This window comes from Lycorma delicatula, chromosome 6 (genome assembly GCF_047948215.1).
Source record: "Lycorma delicatula isolate Av1 chromosome 6, ASM4794821v1, whole genome shotgun sequence".
In the NCBI taxonomy this organism is placed as follows: domain Eukaryota; kingdom Metazoa; phylum Arthropoda; class Insecta; order Hemiptera; family Fulgoridae; genus Lycorma; species Lycorma delicatula.
This window is the reverse complement of record NC_134460.1, coordinates 49,351,637-49,377,561: the sequence shown is the minus strand read 5'-3', so window position 1 is coordinate 49,377,561 and position 25,925 is coordinate 49,351,637. Positions and strand designations below refer to the sequence as shown.

The window sequence follows — 25,925 nt, the reverse complement described above, 5'->3', positions numbered from 1 at the left end:
ATATCGATTAAAAAAAAAACAATATAGTTTGTTAAAATTGTAAGTATGTTTGAAAAATTCCTTAGACTCTCCTAATCAACCGATTTAATTTTTTCAAAATTCTTTGAGTATTTGAGTACTCTTTTATATGCGATTAAATTTTCAATTATCTACATACTTTATCTCGAGTTCTACACAATTTGGAAAAATCGCATTATTTATTTTTTTTCTAAATTTAGATTGCAAAATTATTATTGTTTAAAAACTGTCAAACTTACTGGATTGAAATGTGGCGTTTTGCTTTATCATATCAAAAGGTTCTTTTAGGCAAAATCTGAATATCCTATATATAAGTAACCGAAAAAAATTTCAAAAAATCTGTTTTTTATTTTTATTTTTTAGAGTTATTGCTATTGTTGCATCAATAATAATGTATTTTTCTATTTGCAATCGATGATATTGTGTGTAAAATTTAATAACAAAACTTTTTTTTCTCTGTCTCTTCTCTAAAATAAATAGTTATAGAGTTATCTAGGGAAATAGGAGAAAAAAGATTGATATTTTTTCGATTTTTTTACATTTTGTTTACTAAAACTTTAAGCACACTTTTGAAACTGGCGCATAACGACATAATCATTTCTGATGACATTCGGGAGGCACTAAAGCAAAAATTAGCGATCATATAGAAAAAGTCCAACCCAAACAGATACTGCCTGAACTATATTGGTTTCAATAAACATTCACTCAAATCAAAATGTTAATATTTTGAAAATTTACAATACAGGGTTATCATAAAAGAATGGTGCGGTTTTGAGCATGGTTTAAAATAAAACAGAATTACATAAAGTTCATGTTTTTTATTTTTCAAATTTGTCGTCTCAAACATTTTTTTTACATAATTAATAAATTTCAATATGTGGGCCCTTAGTCACTCGACAAATGTCCAAACGATACTCAACTTCTCTCCAAACATTAGTTAACATTTCTTCGTTAATGGTTGTCATTGCTTCATTAATCCTGTTTTTTAAGTGGTTTAGGTCGCGAATTTTTTGTGTATAAACAACGCTTTTGATGTACCCCACAAGAAAAAATCGCAAGGTATCAGGTCTGGACTCCTTGGAGGCCAAAGTATGGGTCCTTGCCGGCCTATCCATCGATCTCCAAATTTTTCGTTCAAAGCGTCCGTGACCGATGCATTGCAAGTGCGGGGGAGCACCATCTTGCTGGAAATGAAGTTGATGAATGTTTTCGAGTTCATCCAGCTGAGGAAAGCAATAATCGATTAACATGTCAAGATACACAACTCCATTAATTGTTTTTTCAGCAAAGAAGAAAGGCCCTATTACACGATTTTTCATCACACCACACCAAACATTAACTTTAGGCGAATCGCGTTGTTTCTCAATAATTGCGTGTGGGTTTTCAGAGCCCCATATTCGTGAATTGTGTCTGTTAACACATCCATTCACATGGAATGTAGCTTCGTCTATAAATTATATCATCTAAAAATGATTCATTTTCACTTATTCTGTCCAACATTTCAACACCGAAATTGTAACGTTTTACACCACCATCGGGTTTCAATTCCTGCAGTATCTGGATTTTATAAGCGTCTAATTTCAGTTTTTTATGTAAAACTTTGTGAACTGTTGATTTTGGAATACCTAATTCGACGCTTCGACGGGGGATGGACTTCCCAGGACTTCTAATTTCCGATCGTCTAATTAGTTCAACCGTTTCGTCTGGTACACTTGGTCTGCCGGTTGAGTTCTATTTCTTAACCGATCCGGTTTCTTCGAATCGTTTGAACCAACGTGTTATGTTATTTTTGTATGGCGGATCTCTTCCGAATTCACGTCGAAACGTACGTTGTACTAAAATTACGGATTTTAATTCAGCCATCAATAAAACACACTTTGCTTTGTCTTTATCCGAGAACATAGTAACTCACTAAACTCACCGCAACAACAATACAAGAACTGTTGTTGTGGTTACAACTGCTGATAAACAGACTTTTGGGTTGGAGGCTTTCAGGGATACTAATATAACATCTAGAAATTTCCCTACAATCTTCCTATGAATTACTGAAACCGCACCATTCTTTTACGATAACTCTGTATAAAAATTTTCTTAACTCTTTTCTTTAAACTTTATAAGAATCATTCATAACCTATAACATACATAAAATATAAGAATCAACACTCATAACATGAATCAGTAATGAATAAAATTTTATAAAATTTTTCCCGTTTAAATTCATGATTAAAATGCAGTCTTTAAGTCTATTATATTTGTTTTTTTTTTTTTTTTTAATTTATTTCATTGCATCTTACTGCAACTTACTGCACCTTATTGCACCTTACTGGTTTTTAACTGCGTAAAGTTCATACATGATATATCAATAAATTTGTATATTAATTTATAATAAAATTTTGTAAACTTTCATGTTATTCGTGGTTCATTGGTACATAATTAATATTAGAAATTACATGATAGAATTTAAGTTTGACACCACTGTATTCTAGTCAATTTTTTAAAATTTTTTTATGTAATATTTGCTTTTATTGTTGTTATTTTGTTTTTATATTATTTTATTGTGTATCTATTTTTAAAAATTAAGATGGTGGAGGGAATTTTTTACCCTTTTTTTATTTTGTTATGTTTTGTGTAATGTTTTTTTTATTGTGTATTGTTTTTTTTTGTTTTTTATATATTTTGTACTGTGTTTGTCCTTGTCTTGTTTTATATGTGTATTTTCATTGTCTATTTCCAGGGTTTTGAAGACGGTTCAGGTGATGATTTAGGTTACAGTACGACGCCGTATGATGATAGTTATCTAGTAAGTGGCAAAGTAAAAAAACAAATTTGCATCAATGTTGCGTGCCACTAACAAAAAGCTTATTTGCTTGGGTTAATATCTCTATCATACTTCATAGCCTTTCATTTTCTGTATTATATTCTTTGTTTCATAACTTTATTACTTTTTCTCGTTTATCTTTATAAATTCATCATTCTTTCTTAATTTAAACTAACTAAATACGACTTTATTCATATGGATATAATTTTTCATAAAGCAGAAATACATTTCTAAGCTCCAGTTAGTGTTCCTCGTTTACTTAATTCTTAGAATCTTTTCTTATCATAATTATAATTCTTATAAATTAAATTGATTTAAATGCTTTTCATTTTTTCTTTAACTTTCATTACAAAATTAATAATTAACACTTTTTTTGAGGATTTCTTTAAAATCATCCACTAATCTAGTAATAGTTTACAATTATTTATGAAGTATAGTTTAGGCTGTCTTATTATAACTATAAAAATTTGAAAGTAATAACTGTATATTTTCGCAAAACTTGTTCAATATTTCGATAAATAATAAAATTATCATACAATTTGATATTTTTATTTTTTTAGGATTAATCAATGTATGAATTAATTTTTTGCTATGTAAGGATTAATCAAAGAGGTGAGGAATCCCATTTATGGTCGCCTAAGCAGTGTCAGGCTCAACCGATGCCGCAAGATGTTATTAATATGCGTATGTAAACCTGCGCACTACCGACTAAATCACCATCCCTAGCTACCCACCCTTCCTGGTACAACTAGTGAAGAACATCAGCCACAGCAAACATGATACATCACAATATATCAAGATACAGAAAACAGATTATGAAACTACATACAAAGAAAAATGTTGCATCAAACGTACTGCAGGATGCAAAACACAGCAAAAATCATACCTCAGAAATACATAGAATATACAAGAAATAACATAAAATTTCATACAACATATATAAAAACTAGAGGAGGAAAATTCAAGAAAACATAAAGTCTCACAACAACATAAACATCATACAAAATACATCATCAAAACCTATCCAGAAAGTACATAAAAATACGCCTGAAATGAGACATTCATAAATATTACACGATTAATGTAACAATACAACAAATACAAATGTATAAATCGAACTGCAATACAAATATGCATCCAAACAGGTAATTCTCACGGAATGCAATAAATACAAAATACTACATACTACAATAAGGTCCCAAGAAACTGGGAATTAACCCAAAATCAGATAAATATCATAAAGACATAATATACATCAAAAGCAAAATACTGAAATAAAACAAAACAACAAAATTATAAATCAAAAACTTTATATCATAATATCAACACAGCAAACTTATATCATAAACTAACCAGGCACAGATACATACCCGTTATACTTACTACCTGCGGACGCCATTAGATACGCGAGCAGAGTGTCCACGGCCTCTTCACGTAAAGGTGACCCCTACATGCACGGAGGACCCCCTGGTCGTTTAGGCGTGGACCTGTCCGCCCACGCACCCTCCGACCCTGCCTATTGTTTCGTGACTCCTCCCATGCTTGGAAGTCTCTCATTATGATTTTCATTTACGTAGTGATCGCCTTCTAGTTTTCTTTCTTTTCTATCATTACGTCCATCAGCTCCTCAGGCTTGAACATCACTTCCCTACCTAGGATGTCAAGTAGTTCTGTCCTAGGTCCTTCGTATCTCGGACCGTGGAAGAACACACGTGGTGTGGCGTTTCCTCCTCCTCGCATACCAGGCAGTTCTGTTCGTCGTCGAGGCCGTACTTATAAATATACGCTCTGTACCCCCCATGCCTGCCATAAACTGTGTAAGGCAGTAATCCAGCAAGCCATGAGATCTTCCTCGCCAGCGCCTTACATTTCTAACAAGGCGGTGTGTCCTTCTCCCTTTTGTGCTGCCGTCCTACCGTTCCTGCCACTTATTATCCATCTCCTCCGTCAGTGTCCGTGTCCATCTTCTTTTGTCTGCAGGGGAGAGGGCCTCAAGCTCTCGTAGTCTTATCTGAAGTTCGATTACCAGTTCTGTCGGAAGGAGTCCCACTGGTATCTCTATCGCATTCTTCGATACGGTTTTGTATACTGCCGAGATTTTTAGCCAACATCTCCTGTGTAAGGATTCCATCATGTCTTTGTACGTTTGGTACTTCGTGACTCCCCGCCATACCTCTGCTCCGTAGAGTAGCGTTGAATAGACTACGCTTACAAGTAGTTTCCTCCTCTGCTGCCTCAGGCCATGACAGTTTGAGAGAAGGCAGCAAGCAACTTCTTACGGTTTTCTCACACGCCTTTTTACCTGTATGCCGAAACGAAACCGGGCTTCTAACCAGACGCCTGGTACTTAACCACCGGTCGTGACACTATTCTTTGTCCTTTCAGTGGTATCACTATGGTGGGTCTTCGTTTGGCCTTAATGATTACGACGGCTTCTGTCTTTTCCGGCGCCATCTGCAGCCCAACCTCGTTCATCCTACCGCTTAATGTATTGAAGGCAATCTTCTTGATTGCCACTCTCCTGTTCTTGATTTCAGCTACGAGAGCCAGATCATCAGCCCAGTAAGGAGACTTTTGGGGGGAGCGGGAGCCGGAATACCTCTCATAACCAATATTCCATAGAGTCGGTCCAAGAACCGACCCCTGCAGAACTCCCCTTTCGATGATTTACTCCACTACCCCACTGTCCACCTCAGCGCAGTTTACGCCTGGTCAAATATGAAATTATGATCTTTATTATACATGGAGGAATTCTGCATGTTATCAAGGCCCTGCCTATTGCTGTGTGTAAGACACCGTTGAAAGCATTTCTCATATCGAGTGTCACCAATACGCGTAGACTACCTTTGACCCGGTTTTCCCCTTCCCTGATGATCTCTTCCGCCATTCGACGGACGATAACCACTGCATCAAGGGCAAATCTACCCTTCCGAAAACCATTTTGAGCACCCCCTTCTTCGATCTCATCTTCTAACCTCCGCTGCACCATCCGCTCTAACAGCTTGGCTAGAACGTCGATCATGGCGAGAGATCTGTAAAATGAAGGTAGCTCCGGGTCCTTTTCAGACTTTTTCACAAGGACTAGTCTCTGTGTTCTCCAGTTTTCACGGAAAATGCCCTTAGGCGGGCGTTACTTACGTCCAACATCGTATCGGACCGAGCTCGGGCCGTCACCTTTATCACCAAGCTCAAGAGATGATCTGGGCCAGGAGATTTGTCCGCCGACATGGAGGCAACTGCCGCCGCTTGTTCGATATCGGGGACTCCATTCCTGCCACGGTATCAGTGCGTCCCGTCAGTGCGTCCCCGTGTAGGAAGAGTCCCTATATAACGTATCTAACCTCCGATTTCTGACTAATTAGTATTGTTGCGACGTCGACGGGACGTCCTTGGTTAACAGCGTTGTGGTAGATTTTAGAGCGAGGGTGGACTGTATGTGTTCATAGGTGATGAATGAAGACAATACCTTGTTGATTACTGAAGGATTTTTTTAATTGTACGAGGTCTTGGCGGTTTAAAATAATTTCCTAACATAACACTTGTAACTTTTTAACGTTAAATATAGCACACATAAACCAAATAAAACTTAAAGCAATGTTCACCCGAACAAGAATTGAGAGAGTCCATCCGGACGCGACGGCCTTGGTTCAGGTAAGAGCGCAGACTGGTAGAAGACGCTATGTATAGTGCTCGAGGGAGGAGCATGTGACGTAGAGGGGCGTGATGGTCAAAACGTAACAAATATATTGATAAAAAAAAAATTATTTTTTTTTGTTATGAAAGAATGGACATCAACAGCTATTAGCCCGATGAAAATTGGTAGCGTATGAAAAGATACCAATTCCGAACCAGGATTCGAACCAGAGACCTCCGCACGAAATACTGAAACGCTACCTACCCAACCACGGAAGTCGGCGTAACTTAAAAATCATTTTAGTTAACTTTAATGATGAAACATTTACAACAGTGTATTACCTTTCTGGTATAACCGAAGGTTTTCGATGTGTTGGCCGGAAATTAAAATAATAATATTGGATTGAGGATAACTGTCTTTTCTGTGATTATATGGTTCTTAATATTCAAAATGAATAATTAATTAATTATAACATTAACTGATGCATTATGTAAAATTGCAAATCCCATAAAAAGTCGTTTCGAAGCTTGTTAAATTTACGCAGTAATAAATATTTGTAAAAGATAATAATAATAATAATAATAATAATAGTAATAATAATAATAATAACACAATCTTTAAAAGAAATGAAATTTTATATATATATATATATATTTTTTTTTTAATATATTTATTTGTAGTCGTATCAGTAAGTAAAGTCATTAGAGACTTATCAGTGTAATGTAACTGTACCGGTAAATTATTAGTCTTGAACAAACTCAGGTCGACTACTCCTAAGATGTGTGTGATTAATTGAAAGCCAACCACCAAAAAAAGAACACCGGTATCCACGATCTAGTATTCAAATCCCAATAAAAGCAATTTAATTTTATCGATTCACTTCGTTCCTATTCATTTTAAATAATTATTTTTTCTCCAACCAGTTTTCCAACTATGTATGTGTGTGTGTGTGTGTGTGTGTGTGTGTGTGTGTGTGTGTGTGTGTGTGTGTGTGTGTGTGTGTGTGTGTGTGTATGTGTGTGTGTGTGTGTGTGTGTGTGTGTGTGTGTGTGTGTGTGTGTGTGTGTGTGTGTGTGTGTGTGTGTATAGGGAAATGTAGTTAGTGATTTCGGCTTACCAGGCATAACGTAGCTACAGAAAGTAAGTGTAAACATACCAGTTAACTTAAAATGTTGAACAGATCGACCACTCCTGAGATGGGTGGTTAATTAAAACCCAACCACTCAAAAACACCGGTATCCATAGTCTAGCATTCAGATCCATATAAAAGCCACTGCCTTTAAAAGGACTCGAACCTTATAACTCTCTTCTTCAAAAATCAACTAATTTTGCGATGATGAGTTAAACCACTAGACTATCCCGGTTGGTTAGTCTAAATAATTAGTTTTAAATAATAAGGTACAAATAAATTATAACTATTATCTTGATACTAATTTACCTGTTTGAGGACTGTATCTGAATGAGTTACACTTCTGTACGAAGTAGTCTCACACTTTGACAACTGAAGCACGAACACGATGATCGAGCGTAACCCTTCTAAGAGCTACATAATACAAAGGTATATCTTAAGAAAGACTAATTCCTACCATCTTTCCTCATAGATATGATTTCTTAACAAATTTAATTGTTTCTTTATAACTGATAATTTATTTAAGGAGATATTATACAGATATTCTTTATAAATAATAATTTTTGATGGAAAAACTTCTATTGCAAATTAGTAGTGGCTTTACTCAGTTGATTAATTTCTACATATTTTATTAAAAATCTGAAATTTAAAATTTAAAATTAATTATCGTAACTCTTAGAATCTAATACAAGCACGTTAAACTACTAAAATTATGAAAATAAATATGTGCAAGCAGTCTAGATAAACTTGTCAAGGATCTGAAAAAAAACCATGATCTTCTAACTGAATTTATTCGATCACTAACATAATATTTGAATTCTGTATTTTAATTTTTTTTACTTTTATGGCCTATTTCTTATCTTTTTTGTACTTTAATTCTATTTACATGTAGAATGAGATAATATTTAACAATGATTTTTTTTGGGAGGGTATACAAACAGTGATATCGATGAAATTCAAAGCGAGTTAGCCTTTACTACAAACTTTTTTTGTCTCAAAGTAAAATTTACAGTCACAATATTTAAGAATAAAAAAAAATGATAATTTACAATCAGATTCAGAGAGGTTTCCATCGAAGCTCCTCAAAAATGGTGATATCACTTCCTCATTGTAAGAAAGCTAAATCATGTCTATCACCATAGCGAGAAGATATCACTTCCTCGAATGTGGAATTGATTTTTCCAGATGTTTCTAGATAAACTGCTTAGCTAAATTTTCCACCAAGATTTAATCTGCAAGATTTCTACGTATTTATTAACACAAATTTAAATGAACTGACGATAAAGAAAATGAGCTGGGTATTTTACAATCTTTAAATGTAGATGGGGAATTTTGTAGACTTTAAGCCAAGGCATGTAGTTGTAACAGAATATATATAATTTTATATCTAATAATAAAATCAAAACCTTTTTTCAAATGGTATAGAAAACTTGATAAAAAATTCCTTTTGGCAAGGTGGAAGGCGGAGGTAGATTTCACCGGTGGTTAAGTAGGAGATAAAAAATATTTCCACCTTAAAGTTAGGAAAAAGTTCAAATTTACTCAATACGACAATGGTTGCTTGTGAAAAAAGATTCACATTTTTAGTATATGACAAGCCCCATCTACTTATAATCCCAGCAACATGTTGGTCATCCCTTACCGTAAGGGTTGGTGTATCAAAAATGTAGTTTCAGACAAACGTTTTAGGTAATGTTTGTAGGACTAACGACTACTTTAAACCGATTTGATTATGTGACTATTAAGGGAGGTATGATTTCTTTTTTTTATCTTCGAAACCCCATTTTTCCACCCCCTGAACCGATGGTTGGTGATGTCCAAACACTTAGATAGGTTTTAGGCCCTTATTCAAAAAATAGTAAGATCTTTAAACGAATTCGATATTTTACTTAATAAGAAAGTTATACCGATATTTTGTTTTTTCGAAAAGGCCCCCCATATCCAACCCCATGGTCCGATTTTGCCCATTAACGAACTCGACTGCGATTATGGGTCGTTATATTTTATGTATCAATTTGAAAGTGATTGACGAAAAATTACGGCAGTATCGTGTCCATAAGAACGTGAAATATATATATATAAACTCTTGAGTTGACGGTAGTTTTGGGGTCTGGGGAATGTGAAACGCGAAGATATGTCGAAATTTTCCGGAAGTTGAATCATAGTACCCATTACAATAGGTAGCTTTCTTATGCAATCCTAAAACACGGTGTCATTCAATTTAATTTTTTTTTCCTAACTAGAATAATTTTTAGGTTAATCATAAAAATTTTAGTTTAAAAAAAAGATATTGTAATTTAAGATGGCAATCAGATTTCAGATACTATTGGCTTAAATTCAAATTCTGATTTTAAATTTTTTCTATGCATTGAATTTTTTTTAATCGTTTTTTGGAAACCTCAAAAATACGCATAGAAGGTAAGAAGTTATATTAAAATTTAAAATTATTAGACTTTAAATTTACACGTAACGAAGGTAATTAACATTTTAAATCATTTTTAAAGTCCTCTGACTGCATTCCTTCTTTCAGCTAATTTTCAGTTATGTGTTGTGTGTTTGTCCTCGTCTTGTTTTATATGTGTATTTTTATTGTATATTTCCAGGGTTTTGAAGACGGTTCAGGTGATGACTTAGGTTACAGTACCACGCCGTTTGATGATAATTATCCAGTAAGTGGCAAAATAAAAAAAAAGTTTGTCAATTTTGCGTGCCACTAACAAAAACCTTATTTACTTGGGATAATATTCTAATCAAATTTAACCTTTCATTTTCTGTTTGATATTTTTAATACTTTTTCTCGTTTATCATTATAATTTTATCGTTCTTTCTTAATTTAAACTAATTAAAAATGATTTTATTTCATATGGTTTCAATTTCAGAGATACACTTCTTAGCACAAGTTAGTGTTTCTCGTTAACTAAATTTATATCTTTGTATAAATTAATGTTCCACTTAAAAACAATTTTCAAATACATTTCCAAATACTTTGGGAGTTGCTACACCATCATCAGGGATTTCTTATAAGATCTCCATTCAAAATTTATATGTCATTGTATTTCAGTATATTTAAATTAAAATTATTACGTTCATAATAGTCGGTCGTCAAAATATAAAAAAATAATTTATACGTCAGTAAGACTGTAACGTCAGATCCGTAAGATTTTTACGACTATTATGAAATATAAATGAAATAGTACCAACCAATTAATAATTAATTGTTGTGTAGTTTGTTTATGTAGGATATCGTTATCGAATTTGCCTTGTTCGTTCATTAATTTATTATTCAAATATATATGATTTTTTTCTAAAATACTGGTTTTATAATAATGATTAGTGTGTTCTAATATTTTAGTACATTTGTTAGGGTTATAATTATGTCCAGTTTCTAAAATGTGTTTAGCGAAATTAGATTTTTCTTTATTATTTTTAATTACACAATTAATATGTTATTTAATTCTTTAGGCGAATGAACGATTTGTCATTCCAATATATTTAAAGTCGCAGTTTTCGCATTAAGGGCTATACACTCTTTTCTTTTCTAAATTATAATTATTATCTTGTTTTATTGTTATAGAAGGGTCTTCATATCTTCATTATTTATGTATTTTATTATTTGTTGTATACACTGATTTAATTCAAAAGTTTTAAGTATTTAGACATAATTATAACCCTAACAAATATATTAAAATATTAGAATACACTAATAATTATTATGAAACCAGCATATTAGAAACATTTCATATATATATTTGAATAATAGTAAATGAATGAACGAAGAAGTCAAATTCGATAATGATATCCTATATGAACGAATTATACAATAATTAATTATTTATAGGTTGGTACTATTTCATAATAGTCGTAAACTTCTTACGGACATGACGTTACAGTCTTATTGATGTACAAATTACTTTTATTTCTTGATCAACGACTATTATGAACGTAATAATTTTTAATTTAAATATGATTATACATTTGAATTTGAATTAACATCTTATAGGAAATCCCCGATCATGGAGTAACGGCTCCGAAAGAACTCGGATATATATTTTTAAAATTGTTGCTAAGTGGAACTTTAATTTATACAATTGTAATCATACCAACGGTGTCAAACGCTTAGAAAATTTAAATATTTGCTTGTGATGATTAAAATACTAATAAATAAAACTGATTTAATTGCTTATCATTTTATTTTTTTATCGTTTTATTAAAAATATATTTAACGTTTTGCCTGAGGTTTTTTTCTAAAGCATCCATTAATCTAGTAATAGTTTACAGTAATTAATAAAGGTTATGCTTATTTACTACTTAAAATAATTATAACTATATGTTAGCGCAAAAATTATTTAATTCTTCGTTAAAGAGTAAAGTCATAACAGATTTTGAATTTTTTTTAGTATTATTCAGTGTATTATTTATAAAAAAATCTACACAGCATAAGAATTTTGTGTTTAGAAAATTTGTTCTCTCCTTTTATTTTATTTAACTTTAATCCCAATCAACTGAAAAAGTTATTTTTCGACTATATTACAGTTTGATTCGTAATACAATTTCCAGATCCTGCTTAGAAGTAGAACCAGGGACTAAATCAAGGAAATTCGTTACCACCAGTAAACGGGACGGTCATTATTTAATAACGTTCGTTGGAAATTAATTATACTATTTGTTTCATGTCTGGGAATTTTTTTTTTTTAATTACACTAAACACTCATATGTTTGTAAAAAATTTTACCTGTTATTATTTCTAAAATACTATTAATTATTTTGCCTTGAACAGACATATACACATTACGCATTAATCCTTGTTTAAAAAAAATGTTTTTCTTCTAAATTTAATTAAATCTGTCCGTATCTACGCTTACGTTTAATGATGTTATTTAATAATTAATTTTTAGTAATAACAGAACATTATGCAACGATCATATAATGATAGCCATTGATGCACGAGTGCGAAATAAGTTATGACTTGAGCCTTGACGTAAACAGTGTCTTGAGTGTCGTAAACTTCACAAGAGTATATTAATGGCCATTACAGAGAGTGCATACAGTAATTTTTCTTCGGCTGAAAAATATAGAATACATTGTTTACGGAAAATATTTTTTTCCAAAAAATATATTAAACAGTAAATTTCTGTGGCAATAGGTTATTAGTCATAAGTTCTGCCTTTTCTTAAGGACGAATGAGGATGACATGTATGAATATAAATGAAGTATAGTAATCTTGTAGTCTCAGGCCGGCAATTCCTGTGATGTGTGGTTAATTGAAACCCAACCACCAAAGAACACCGGTATTCACAGTCTAGTATGGAAACTTTTTTTTTTAACCTCCGGGACCATGGTTATATATTACTTCAAAGAATGAGATGAATGACAATTTTTTAGCGTGTGAAAATGCCATGCCTAACCGGGATTCGAACCCGGGACTTCCGGATGAAAGGTCGAAATGCTACCACTCGCGCCACGATAGCCGGCAAAGTAGTATAGAAACTTAGTTACCTATTGATGTACTTCCAAATTAACGTCTGCTTTTTAACTACTAAATCGGATTAAAATCAAAGTAAAAATAGCTGATACATTAAACAATACCCGCTTCTGATTGGTCAGTATTTGAAAGGAGTAAGTAGTCTTTTCATCGGTTAAACACATGTATCATTATGAAAATCTGTTTCATAATGACTCTTATTATGATACTGTTTTTTTTTTTTTTTGTTTAACCTCCGAGACCACCGTTAGGTATTGCTTCAGAGGATGAGATGAATGACTTGTACCGTGTGTGAAAATGCCATGCCTGACCGGGTTTCGAACTCGGGACCTCCGGATGAAAGGCCGAGACGTCAACACTCGCGCCACGAAGGTCAGCATGATACAAGTTTAAGCCGCGTAATTCAAACGTTATAATACAGCCGTAGAAAAAATGTTTTTCTTCTAAATTCCATTAAATCTCTCTGTATCTACTTCTTATATTTGCCAACGTTATTTAATAATTATTAAATAACATTTATAATGGATTATTACTGCAATACATTAATGTATAATGTAGTCTTGAGTTACTGTTTGGAAAGCATTTGTTGTAATTAAAATTAAAAATAAGGTATAATTAAAAATAATCTTTACTAAGTATATGTAAAAATATTAATATTAAACAAAAATCACTTTGCATACCTTTACACAAAATGAAACATTGATAAGAGTGTGTGTAGTCCTTTCTGGTACGATGGAAATTAGTTCGAGTGGTTGTCTGAGATGAAGAAAATTACATCGAATTGAGGATAACAGTCTCTTCTTTGTTTATTTGGTTCTTTATACCGGGTGATTCAAGAGGATAAGGCAATACTTTGACAACTCATTCTAGAGGCAAAAATAAGAAAAAAGTTCATATAAACATAGGTCCGAAAACGCTTCGTTACCGAGTTATACAGAGTGAAAGATTTCGCCCGAGTTTCAGTTCCTCCGGGTAAGTAAGGCTTTCTGAAATTCTGGGAATGTCAATTAAGGGGCAAATTCAATTATTTCTTATGGTTTTTGAGCTGGAAAATCGAAAACAATAGGCCCAAGAACTGTACCTCTCTTAGTTTCTAAGATATCCCATGTAAAACGCCAAAAATAGGGTCAAAAAACACATTTTTTTTACGTTTGACGTACAATAACGTTGTTAAATTGGCAATAAATCAAACATTTTTTAAACATAAATTGTAAAGAATTTAATTATAAGAAGATTGATGTAAATAATGTCAACAGAAAACAAATGAAATTTTAAACATGTCGACTCTTAATAACTACAAAACCGACGAAAACTTAGAAGAAAATGTTACAAAAAAGGAAATAGATGTGTCTAGTAGGTACAATCATTTTAGACCTACGGAAAACAAGTTGGCAACACTGATTTTTTCATCTCAATTTGTTTAAATACTACTCATTGTTGTTAGTTAATTGTGGTAATGTGTCAAATAACCTTTCGCTGATCAATCGTGTTTGCAGTATTACGTCGAATTCTCTTATCGTAAAAATTTCAGAAAATTGTTAAGAATTGTAATTTTGTATTCATTTTACAGTGCATAAAAATCAAGTCTGTTAAAAAAAGTGAAATTCTGTTTAGTTTTGTTTTGAAAAATTCCGCGTATCTTTACTAATGCCGAATATGTCGACATGATTTTCATCTATGTATTTTGCAATGGAAGTGCTGCGGCAGCGGTTCCGGAATATCGACATAGGTATCCTGGTCGTGTTATACCAAATTGTAAAGTATTTATTAGAATTTTTAATAATCTTCGTGAGAATGGTACACTTCCCAGCGCTCATATTTCACCTGAAGGACAAGCAAATCATGCTGATGTAGGTGAAAACATTCTGCAGATGGTTCAGAACGAGCACACGATTAATTGCAACACGGCTCAATATTTCACAAAGTAGAGTATTGAGGACATTAAATAATAATGGATTGCATCCTTTTCATATTCAGAAAGTGCAACATCTCCAGCCTGGTGACTACGCCAGCCGGCTGCAGTTTTGTCAATGGGTTAATAGGAATCAACATTTAATTCCATTTATACTATTTTCGGATGAAGCTACTTTCAATCGTAACGGAATAAACAATACACGGAATGCGCATCGGTGGTCTGAAGAAAACTCACATGCTACAGTGGGAAAAAATTTCCAGCAACGATTTTCAGTGAATGTTTGGTGTGGTATCATAGATGACCAATTGATTGGTCCTTTCATATTACAACATCGTGTCACAGGGAGAGATTATCTGGAATTTTTACGTAATGAATTTGTTATATTGCTGGAAAATATCCCCTTAGCAAAACGAACTGAAATGTATTACCAACTTGATGGAGCTCCTACACATTTCACTAATGGGAAGTAAAGTAATGTCTTGATGAAAGGTTTGCTGGTAAATGGATAGGACGTGGAGGGCCGGTTAATTAGCCACCGAGATCCCCAGACCTCACTCCGTTGGATTATTGTTTGTGGGGATGGTTGAAAAATGAGGTTTACAAGCAAAAAGTAGAAACACGCGATGAACTGATTGCTCGCATTCTCAACGCTGCAGCTATAATCAAGGAACGCAAAGACACCGTTAGACTGGCAACACAAAATCTAGTACAACGCGTTGAAAAGTGCATTGAACACAACGGTGGCATTTTTTAAAGTTATTAAATCACATGAAATACTACTTTTAAGCTGCATTTTATCATTATCACAAAAAAACAGTAAGTATTCTTTCTTCCTTCAGTTATTTTCTTCTGTGCATAACGAAAAAGTTTTTTTAATCTGTTAAAAATTAATCTGTTTTGTTGTTAATAAAAGTAGACGTGTTTAAAATTTTATCTGTTTTCTGTTGACAGTATTTACATCAATCTTCTTATAATTAAATTCTCTACAATTTATGTTTAAAAAATGTATGATTTATTGCCAATTTAACAAAGTTATTGTACGTCAAACGTAAAAAAATGTGTTTTTTGACCATATTTTTGGCGTTTTACATGGGATATCTTAGAAACTAAGAGAGATACAGTTCTGGGACCTATTGTTTTCGATTTTCCAGCTCAAAAACCATAAGAAATAATTGAATTTGCCCCTTAATTCACATTCCCAGAATTTCAGAAAGCCTTATTTACCCGGAGAAACTGAAACTCGGGCGAAATCTTTCACCCTGTATAACTCGCTAATGAAGCGTTTTCGAACCTATGTTTATTATGAACTTTTTTCTTATTTTTAGCCTCTGGAATGAGTTGTCAAAGTATTGCCCTACCCTCCTGAATCACCCTGGTATACAGAATGAATAGATAATTACCATTTAATTGATGAAGTATATAAAATTTCAGGATGTCTTAAATATTAGTTTATAAGGCTCTTTAGTTCACGTAGAAATAAATTTTCACAACGTAATAATAAAATTTTTCAAAGAAAATATAACTAAATTTTACTGATTCATTTTCTATTAATTTTAGATAATAAAATACAAATATATTATAACTGAATTACTTTTATATTACTGGAACATTACTTGTAGGAGACTACATCTGAATGACTTACGCTTAAGTACAAAGTTGTCACACTTTGACTACTGAAGCAAGGACAGTATGATCTAACGTAAGCCTTTTCAAGATCTAGACAATTCATTCTTATACCTTAACAAAGACTAATTCTTACCAGTTTCCTCGTAAATATAAATTTCTTATCAATTATAATTATATTTTTAGTATAACGAACTTCTACATATCTATTATTTTCTGCCAAACTTATTTTAAAATAACTTATTACAGCTTTTCCTTTTAAAGATAATTTTTAACTATAAATTCTATTATAAATTATTGGTACTATTATAAAGTTGATTAATTTCAATACATTTCTAAACTGTCTAGATTTAAAATAAAATATGGTCTTAACGTGAACGCATTGCACTATCGAAATTATCAAAAGAAGTATGTGCAAGTAATCTGACAAGAATATGACGAGAAATTTGACTAGACCCGCCTTATAACTTATGTAGTCGGCCTCTAATGTAAGATCTTATTTTATTTGTGTTAATTTTTTCAGCGTAATTCTTTTTATATCTTACTTTTATTTAATTGTAAAATAAGAAAATATTTGAAAAACGGAAGAGTTATTTAAAAATAATAGCAATTTAATCATTATTCTTTAAAAGTTTTTATACCGTAGACTCAAATTTTATTTAAACCTTTTACTTCAGTTTACTATTTGTACTGACTTTTTTCTGGATTTTCAAAAAATATTATCAGCGAAATTCATAAGCAATTAGTTGCTAATATTTTGTTAATGCATTGAATTAAAAATGTATGAAATAATGTGAAATATTTCGCAATGATAAAACGAAACTTATTAAGAAAAGAAGCTTATATAATGTTATCAAGAAACAAACGGCCATTTAATAATAATAAACATATTTAATATATATATATATTAATACATACATATATATATATATATATATATATATATATATATATATATATATATATACTAGCGGACCCGACAGAGTTGTTCTTTTCAAACGTTGTAAATTCAAAATTAAAAAATTTTTCAAATAAACTATAAAATGTTTGGGCCGTTTTGATGAAAAAATTGTAAAAAAAAGTTATTTTTAAAATACCTGACGCCACCACGCGTACAGTTATCACAACTCGACCTATCAATTGCGTGAGAGTGTAGCTGTATACTACAAACTTAAATGTGTTGAGTATAAACTTAAAACTATTTTAAATAATAGCAAGAAAGAAAAAAAACTCAAATCATTTTTATGACAGGTATTTTTTTTTTAATGTATAAAAAATAAATCTTTAAATATATTTTTAATCTTAATATTAACAGGAATAAAATTTGTTTTTTTTTTATCTTAATGCTATTTGATGGACAATATTTTTAGTTAATCCCTGAGGGGTATAAACGAACGAACTTGACGGTCTGCCAACCCTTGAACACGCAACATATAATTGGCCATGCGAAAAGCACGGATTTTCTAGATCCAAACCACAAACTGACATTGTTTGGCCTTTGTCTCAATGCGTTAGCTCGAAGACGTTCATTGTGATGGTCTCTACTTTAATTTGCACCTGTGTTTGCAACCTGGTCTCTTAAATTTACATTGTCCGTCAATTGATCTGCCGTTCTATTTAACGGACGGTTATGGGCTATTTGTGGATGCCGTGTACGTCGACCAATATTTCCAGCTCGTCCGCGAAGACGTGGCATTGTTCTGTAATAAATACACAACACAAAAATATAAGTAACTTATTTAAGTTAAAATTAGCAGGAATGTGGACGAAATTTCAATAATATTATAATATTTATAATATTATAATATTATTATTAGTATGACTATTATCAGTTTGTGATTGTTGTATTATTGTAATGGGTTTATTGATTAATTAATATTTATTTTCACTAAATATTGGGATGTCTGATGAAAATTGAGTTAAAAAATCGAAATTCGTAAAATTAATAATTAGTATAATTAATAAATTTTCATCCACATTACTGCTAATTTTCACTTCAGATCATTCTAAAAATGGACCCCCTACATTTTTTTTTTATTCTATAATTTTGAAGTTTCATAACCATGTAATACCTTAATTAATCAATTAATAAACAAATTAAAGAACTGTAAAAAAAAAAGCAACATAGTTAATATTTTAGTAGAAATATTTATCATTTTTCTCATTCTTTATTTTAACATCTATTTTACTAAATTTTAGATAATTGTAAATTAAACACAATTTTAGAAATTTTTTTATAAAATTAATCACCTACAAATTATAACTTCAATTTTTTAAATATACTTTAAACTATAATTATTATAAATAATTTATATTTTAATTTTATAAATGTTATAATTTATTTTACAAACTTACATTTTTATTTTCAAAAGGCGGTTCAATATTTCATAAGTTGCATAGAATCAAATGAGAACTGACAATTTAAATTTGTAGGTTATGTTGATTGTTATTGAATGGACGTGTATACATCATTAAAATTCATGGAAAATACTCATTTCAATATTGCATCTTACAAATTTGCACAATGTATATTTTTTAATTACTCTTTAAACGTTATTTCAATAAATAATAATATAATATTCTCAATAAGCGCGCAATTCTAATTCATAAGAATTTTAATGTAATAAAACAACATTAAGCTGCGACGAAAGTAACTGATTTGCGAAAAAGCAACAAAATAAAAAAGTTTCCTAGAATCCAATCGCAGCACACTACTAGCGGGTCTGACTGATATGCCAAAAATTAAAAAAAAATTCCTAAAACGCGATCTCAGCGCTGCATACCGGATCCAGTTGTGAACCTTAAGTATCCCAAGATCAACAAAAACACATAAATAAATAAATGAATTAAAAAACATTTTCTATCGGATCAAATTGTGAATCTAAACCAATCTCGAATCAACTTAATCATACACAAAAAATTTCATCATAATCAGCCCAATCGTTTAGGAGGAGTTCAGTCACATACACACGGACAGAAGAAATATATAATTATAAATTTATGTATTTATATTAAATATATATATAATTTTTTTTATATATTTATTAATTACATAATTCTATATTTTATATATATATATATATATATATATATATATATATATATATATTCAATAATAAATATAGCAAACTCTATATCATCACCTGCAAAATGAAAAGCGAAGGAAAAAATTGTTATCACCTTCTAGGAAGTGGAATTGATTTTATTAGATGTTTTAAAGGAATTCCTTTGTAAAACTGTAAAATCCACCAAGGATTTAATTTACAAAAATTCTACGCATTTGTTTTCGCACATGTAAATGGACTGCCTGTAAAGGAGATTGAGGTAGATATCTCCAAGCTTACAGATCGATAAAGCAAATGTCTTAACGTCAATAATGTAGAAAGTTAGACCGAGTTGATATAGTAAATTTTTATATGTATTGCACTTAACATAAATAAGAAGAAACACAGTTACATCCAATATATATTTTATTTTTCACATACAATTAAATATCACTGAAGAAAAAAGAAATACCACAAAATTACTAAAACTATACGCGAAAATCGTTTTCTATTTATTTTCACCCATTTTTTAAACAATATTGATGAGTTAAATTTTACCATTGCGTATTATTTTCTATGTATTTATGAAACAAATATCTCTTTACCGGTTATTTCATTAAATAACCGGTAAATGTATACACCAATTAATGATCACAAAGTTTAATACCATTACAGATATTATGTAAGTTAGAACGTTTCAAAAAGTAGCCTGTCATCTACTGGAGCTCAAAGGATAATTATCCTTATTTTACAATTATGAAATGAAATTATTTGACATTTTGTAAACAAACGAATTCTGTTTACGACAGAAAAAATTTACACTTCAAAAATCTACATTTTTGAATTGTTGAATTTTAGATTAAAGATTAATTTAATTTGTTGAGTCAGTATTTTTCTAATAATTATAATTTATAATACATGGGTAAAAGTAAATCCTCATCAAACGGTGGAAAGTAATTTTCAACACCTATGTAGCGTCAATGCATGATGGAAGTATATTTCAGCACGATGACGCACCTCCCCACTTCTCTTGTACCGTTTATATTCACTTAAATCATCATTTCCCTGAGAAATTGATCGGTCGTGTAGGTTCAAATTCCTGATCGCCAAGATCAACTGATCTAACACCTTTAGATTTTTTAGTCTGGGGATGGATGAAAAATATTTTATACAAAACAAAAATACAATCTCATGAAGAATTAATTGTCCGCATTAAGGGTGCGGCTGAGCAGCTTAAGGACAGCCGTGAAGAAATAATAAGAGCAACTAAAGCAGCACAGAAACGTGCTAAGAACTGTATTGAAAATGGCGGGCTCATTTTTGAATATTTATTATAAACTGGTATGTATCACACTTTGATCTAATAAACTGTTTCTAAATAAAGTTTGAATTTTATAACTTTTCTTTAGTTTTATTCAACTTATCTTAAACTAGGGTGCCCCATATAAAACGCAACCCTACCTTATATTGGTAGGTATTGAAATAATAAAAAGGCATGTGTAAATGTAAATGTAATTTTTATTATTACCATCCATTACCTTACATTTAGAGTAAATGTTGGAAGTGGCCGCCATCTTCTTGAATACAAGCTTCAATTCTTTTTACAGCGTTTCTTGCAACTTTTTTTAAAGTTTGTGGCTGGATATTTAATACAGCTTGTTCAATATTGACTTTCAATTGTTCAAGTGTTCGTGGTTTGTTGCTGTAGACATTTTCTTTGAGGTAACCCCGTAGAAAAAAATCCGCCGGAGTCAAATCTGGAGATCTTGGTGACCACAAGCCTCGACCGATAACACGATTACCAAAGAATTCCTCGACGAAATCAGAAGTTGAACCTCGTAGTGCGATGTCGCACCGTCATGTTGTAGGCAGCAGTGTCTGTCTTCCTCTTCCAAGAGTGCAATGAACTGAAATAAAATATCTTGATATCGTTCTACATTAATGATGTACTCGAAAAAAATAGGACCGATTATTTTCTTCCGCGATATCGCGCACCACACGCCCAACTTCTGCGGGTGTAATTGTTTTTCGTGATAAACGTGGGGATTTTCAGTGCTCCAAATTCTACTGTTTTGGCTGTTTACGTAGCCATCCGAATGAAACCGTGCTTCATCTGTGAAAAATAACGAATCCATAACATTAATTCCCTCGCGCAGAAATCGACGGAACCGTTGACAATATTGTAACCGTTTTTCTTTGTCGGGCTCAAGAAGTCGATGAACCGTTTGAATGCGATAAGGTCGTAATTGTAATTGTTTGGTCGTCCGTTGAACAGTTGATTTAGACAAATTAATTTCAGCAGACAAAGGTCTGATTGATTTATTTGGCGAGGCGAGTAATCGGTCTTTGATTTCAGTGACTGTATCTGTATTCAACACTGACGCAGATCTTTTGTGTTCCTTGTTATTAACTGAACCGGTCTCTCTAAATTTTGCAACCAACCTTAATACTTATGTTTTGTTAGGAGCTGGTTTATCCGGGTACTTATGGCGAAACAAATCTTGCACTGCAACCACTGATTTCGTACGACTGAACAATGAACAACCACTGAAGTACGACTCAACAATGAAAACACGTTCATCTAGCAAAAACACCATCTTGGCTTTAGCAATACACTGAACGTTATGATTGCATTGTTGTTACTATTGGTAGTGTTCTACTGCGTCGCCGCCATGTTCAGATGTTGGACGAGTCCATTTCAGTAACGAGTAGGGGAGTAAGCTTGACTTTTGAAATTTCATGGATGAGTGATTGATGGGTTGCGTTTTATATGGGATACCCTGTAGTATGTTCAGAATTAAATTCTCTACATATCTTGTTTAAAAGTTGTGTGTCTTTGTTAGCCATTTAAGAACGTTATTGTATGTCAAACATAAAAAACATAGCTTTTTACCCCAGTTTATTGGTTTTGTACCAGATTTCTCAATAACTACTGCAGAAAGGGTTCTGAGGCCTATTATTCGATTTTTTAGTTAAAAACCTATAAGAAATCACTAATTTTGTCTCTTAATTAACATTCTAAAAATGCCAGTTCTCCGGGGTATCTGAAATCCGAGCGAAATCTTTCACTAGCCGTAACTCGCAAACGAAGCATATTAGGTCATATATTTATATGATTTTTTCGATTATTTTCACGAATAGAATAGGTTATGAAAGTCCCTGGAGAATTTCGTGATACATTCTGAATATGTACAGTGGAAAAAGTAAATAATGTTTAAAAATTTAAATAATAGAAAGAAATTGAGTCATACATTAGCTCATCCATAGAATATTAATTCGTTTCACTGATTAGATACGATGTAAAAATCTTCTTTTTTTGGAGTATGTGAGTAGATAAACATTTAAAATTAAATATTTATTTTCTCAATTAAAAATAAGTAGGTCAGCAATATTTTGAATTTAAATGGTAAAATGTGTTTTTTTTATACGTTTATTGATTTGTTATTCGTTGTTCTGATTACTATGAATAGTATTTTGCTTTAATTGTAGCGATGTTTGTGCACATGAATAAGTAGCATACGTGATTTATTGATGTGAAACTTCTAATTTATCTATTTATTTTCTTTATAAGAAATTTTTACTTTATTGCGATTGCATATATCGCATTAAAATAAATTGCTTTTTTTTAGAAGTTTTATTAATACGATTATTTTAAAATAAAGTTTTTTTTTAATTTTGTTTATTTAAATTCGGATAACCCTGTTCCTAATTGATTTTTTATTATTCTATATATTCTAAGGGATGATTTCAGTAAATCATTTAACAACCTAGTGTTTTTTTAATGACGTAATAATATATAGTTCTTTCAAATAAGTTTTTATGAATTTATGTTGTGGTTGTATTTACCATCCTAATGATAACAGCGTTCTGTCGACAAAAATAGAAGAAATATGGTATGAATAAAAGAATAGTATGGTTTTTATTTCATAAAACTAAGGATTTTTATCAATTTTTTTTTTTATGAATATTTTTCAACTCATTTTAAAAAAACAATAAAATGCATTCAATAACCAATAAAGTAAATAAGAGCGCATCTTAAAAAAAGCAATTTCAATTATTATTTTTAACAGATAATAAGTTTAAAAATTTTGGGGGCGCTAGAAAATTTTTGATTCTCAATGTGGATGGAGGGCGAAAAATTCTGCGAATCAATGAACTAGATCATCGTCTAACATGATAACTCTTCTATTAAAAAAAAAAACGGAAGGCAGGTTGAGATCAAATTTAAGGATTTTTTCTGGTTAATAGGCAAGAAATCGGAATTGTCCGTATCGAAGAAGCTACTATTGTATAAAGTGATCATAAAACCGATTTTAACGTACGGAACCAGCTTTGAGGTACGGCAAGTACCAGCAATAAAAAGGCTATTCAGTGCTTCCAGAATAAATTTCGAGATGCATTAACCAAGCACCATGGTTGATTGTAAATATGATTTGAGATAAAAAAAAAGAAATTTAATGATAAGATATTATATTTACCTCTGTGGCGGAGTTTTAGCGTCTCGGCTTTTCATCCGGAGGACCCGGATTCGAATCCCGGTCAGTTATGGTATTTTTCACATACTACAAAATCGATTTATCGTTCATCTAGTAACTGTAAGAAGGTGTAAGCCTGTTGTGACTATATAAATAAATATTATATAAATTATCAAAATTTAATAATATACCATGCTGGTCTTGTGGTGAACTCGTCGCAAATCACTTGTGTAACAGTTGATTTTGGAAGTCGAAGGTTCTGAGGTTCAAATCGTAGTAAAAGTTAGTTAATTTTACACGGTTTTGAATACTAGACAATGGATACTGGTGTTCTTTTATGGTTGGGGTTTAATTAACCACACATCTTAAGAATGGTCGGCCTGAATCTGTATAAGAATACAATTCATTTACACGTCATACCTATCAACCTCATCTCGTCTGGTTATGGGGGGTTGATTTGGTTCATTAGTTGAATAGATTGCAACGTACGCATTAGGAATAATAATAATAAATCTAAGAATGCAGTTAGGTCATAAATTACAACAACAAAAAATCACTGGTGAAGTTATAACTTAAATACTTGATATTGAAATTTAAATAAAACGAAAAAGTAATAATTAGTTCAATTTAAATTATTATATTTTGAATCTGCATTTATACTTTAAGTATTTTTACAATTCTTTTTTTAATTTTTAAAGAACCATTTTCTATTTTTAAAAACTTTTACGGTTTTTTTACTATTTTAGACGTTACTTTGGGAGACCATTTATAAAAATAAACATATAAAAAGTTAAAGCTTATTTATTACCTTACAGAAAAATTATAAAGTTTTTACTTAATAATAAATTTTAAAGTATAATATTCATTCTTAATGATATTAGTAATAAAAATAATAATAGTTAAAAGTTGAAGCAAATGAGTTGTAGTATAAGAAAGATAGACTTTTATAATAGACTAAAACTTAATTATGAAACTTAGTTTCAGAAGTAACATCAGTCAAAATCTCATAGAGCGTGTTTATAAAACAAATTAAGTAATTATTTCACTCACTTCTATGATTATCTAAATGTTATACTCATTAATGTAAATGATTTATGTTTCAAAATGCCTTAAAAACGTCCCTTTCACTTAGAAGAAGTAAATCTTTATTTTTTTTAAAAGTTGCAAACATCGTTGCCCTAGAAAATCGGATTAATTGTATAGATTACATAACCTCGTTCAATTGAAAATTTTCGCTAGAAATCATATTTTATTAATTTATTTTTAAATATTATACTAACTGAATAACTTTAATAATATATATATATATTGATAATTTATATAATGAACAAGAAGATAGGGAAGAGAGTATTCAAAACACATAGCGATAGAATCATTGTAATAAGGATAAAATCAAAACCTAAACCGACAACGATTTTTAACGTCTATATGCCTACAAGCGCCCATGATGATGATGAGGTAGAGTGTGTATACGAAGAGATTAATGAAGCAATTAAACACGTAAAAGGAGATGAAAATTTAATAATAGTTGGAGATTGGAATGCAAGCATTGGAAAAGGCAAGGAAGGAAATATAGTGGGTGAATACGGGCTGGGCAAAAGGAACGAAAGAGGGGACCGACTTATAGAGTTTTGCACGAAGTATAATTTAGTAATTGCCAACACCCAATTTAAAAATCATAATAGAAGAATATACACTTGGAAAAAGCCAGGCGATACTGCAAGATATCAGATATATTATATCATGGTTAAGCAAAGATTTAGAAATCAACTCGTTGACTGCAAAAC

General features: G+C 31.3%; 1 protein-coding gene across 2 annotated transcripts in view; it reads left to right on the top strand.

Moving 5' to 3' along the window:
* Positions 1-25,925, top strand: part of Mp (collagen XV/XVIII-type protein multiplexin) — a 1,718,393-nt gene that overhangs the window by 1,568,671 nt on the left and 123,797 nt on the right. The window contains exons 6-7 of one of the 2 annotated variants that reach the window (XM_075369826.1): positions 2,753-2,818; positions 10,203-10,268. In XM_075369826.1, the coding sequence (XP_075225941.1) occupies positions 2,753-2,818; positions 10,203-10,268 (132 nt within the window). The remainder of the gene's footprint in view (positions 1-2,752; positions 2,819-10,202; positions 10,269-25,925) is intronic. The other variant, XM_075369827.1, reaches the window with a different exon arrangement.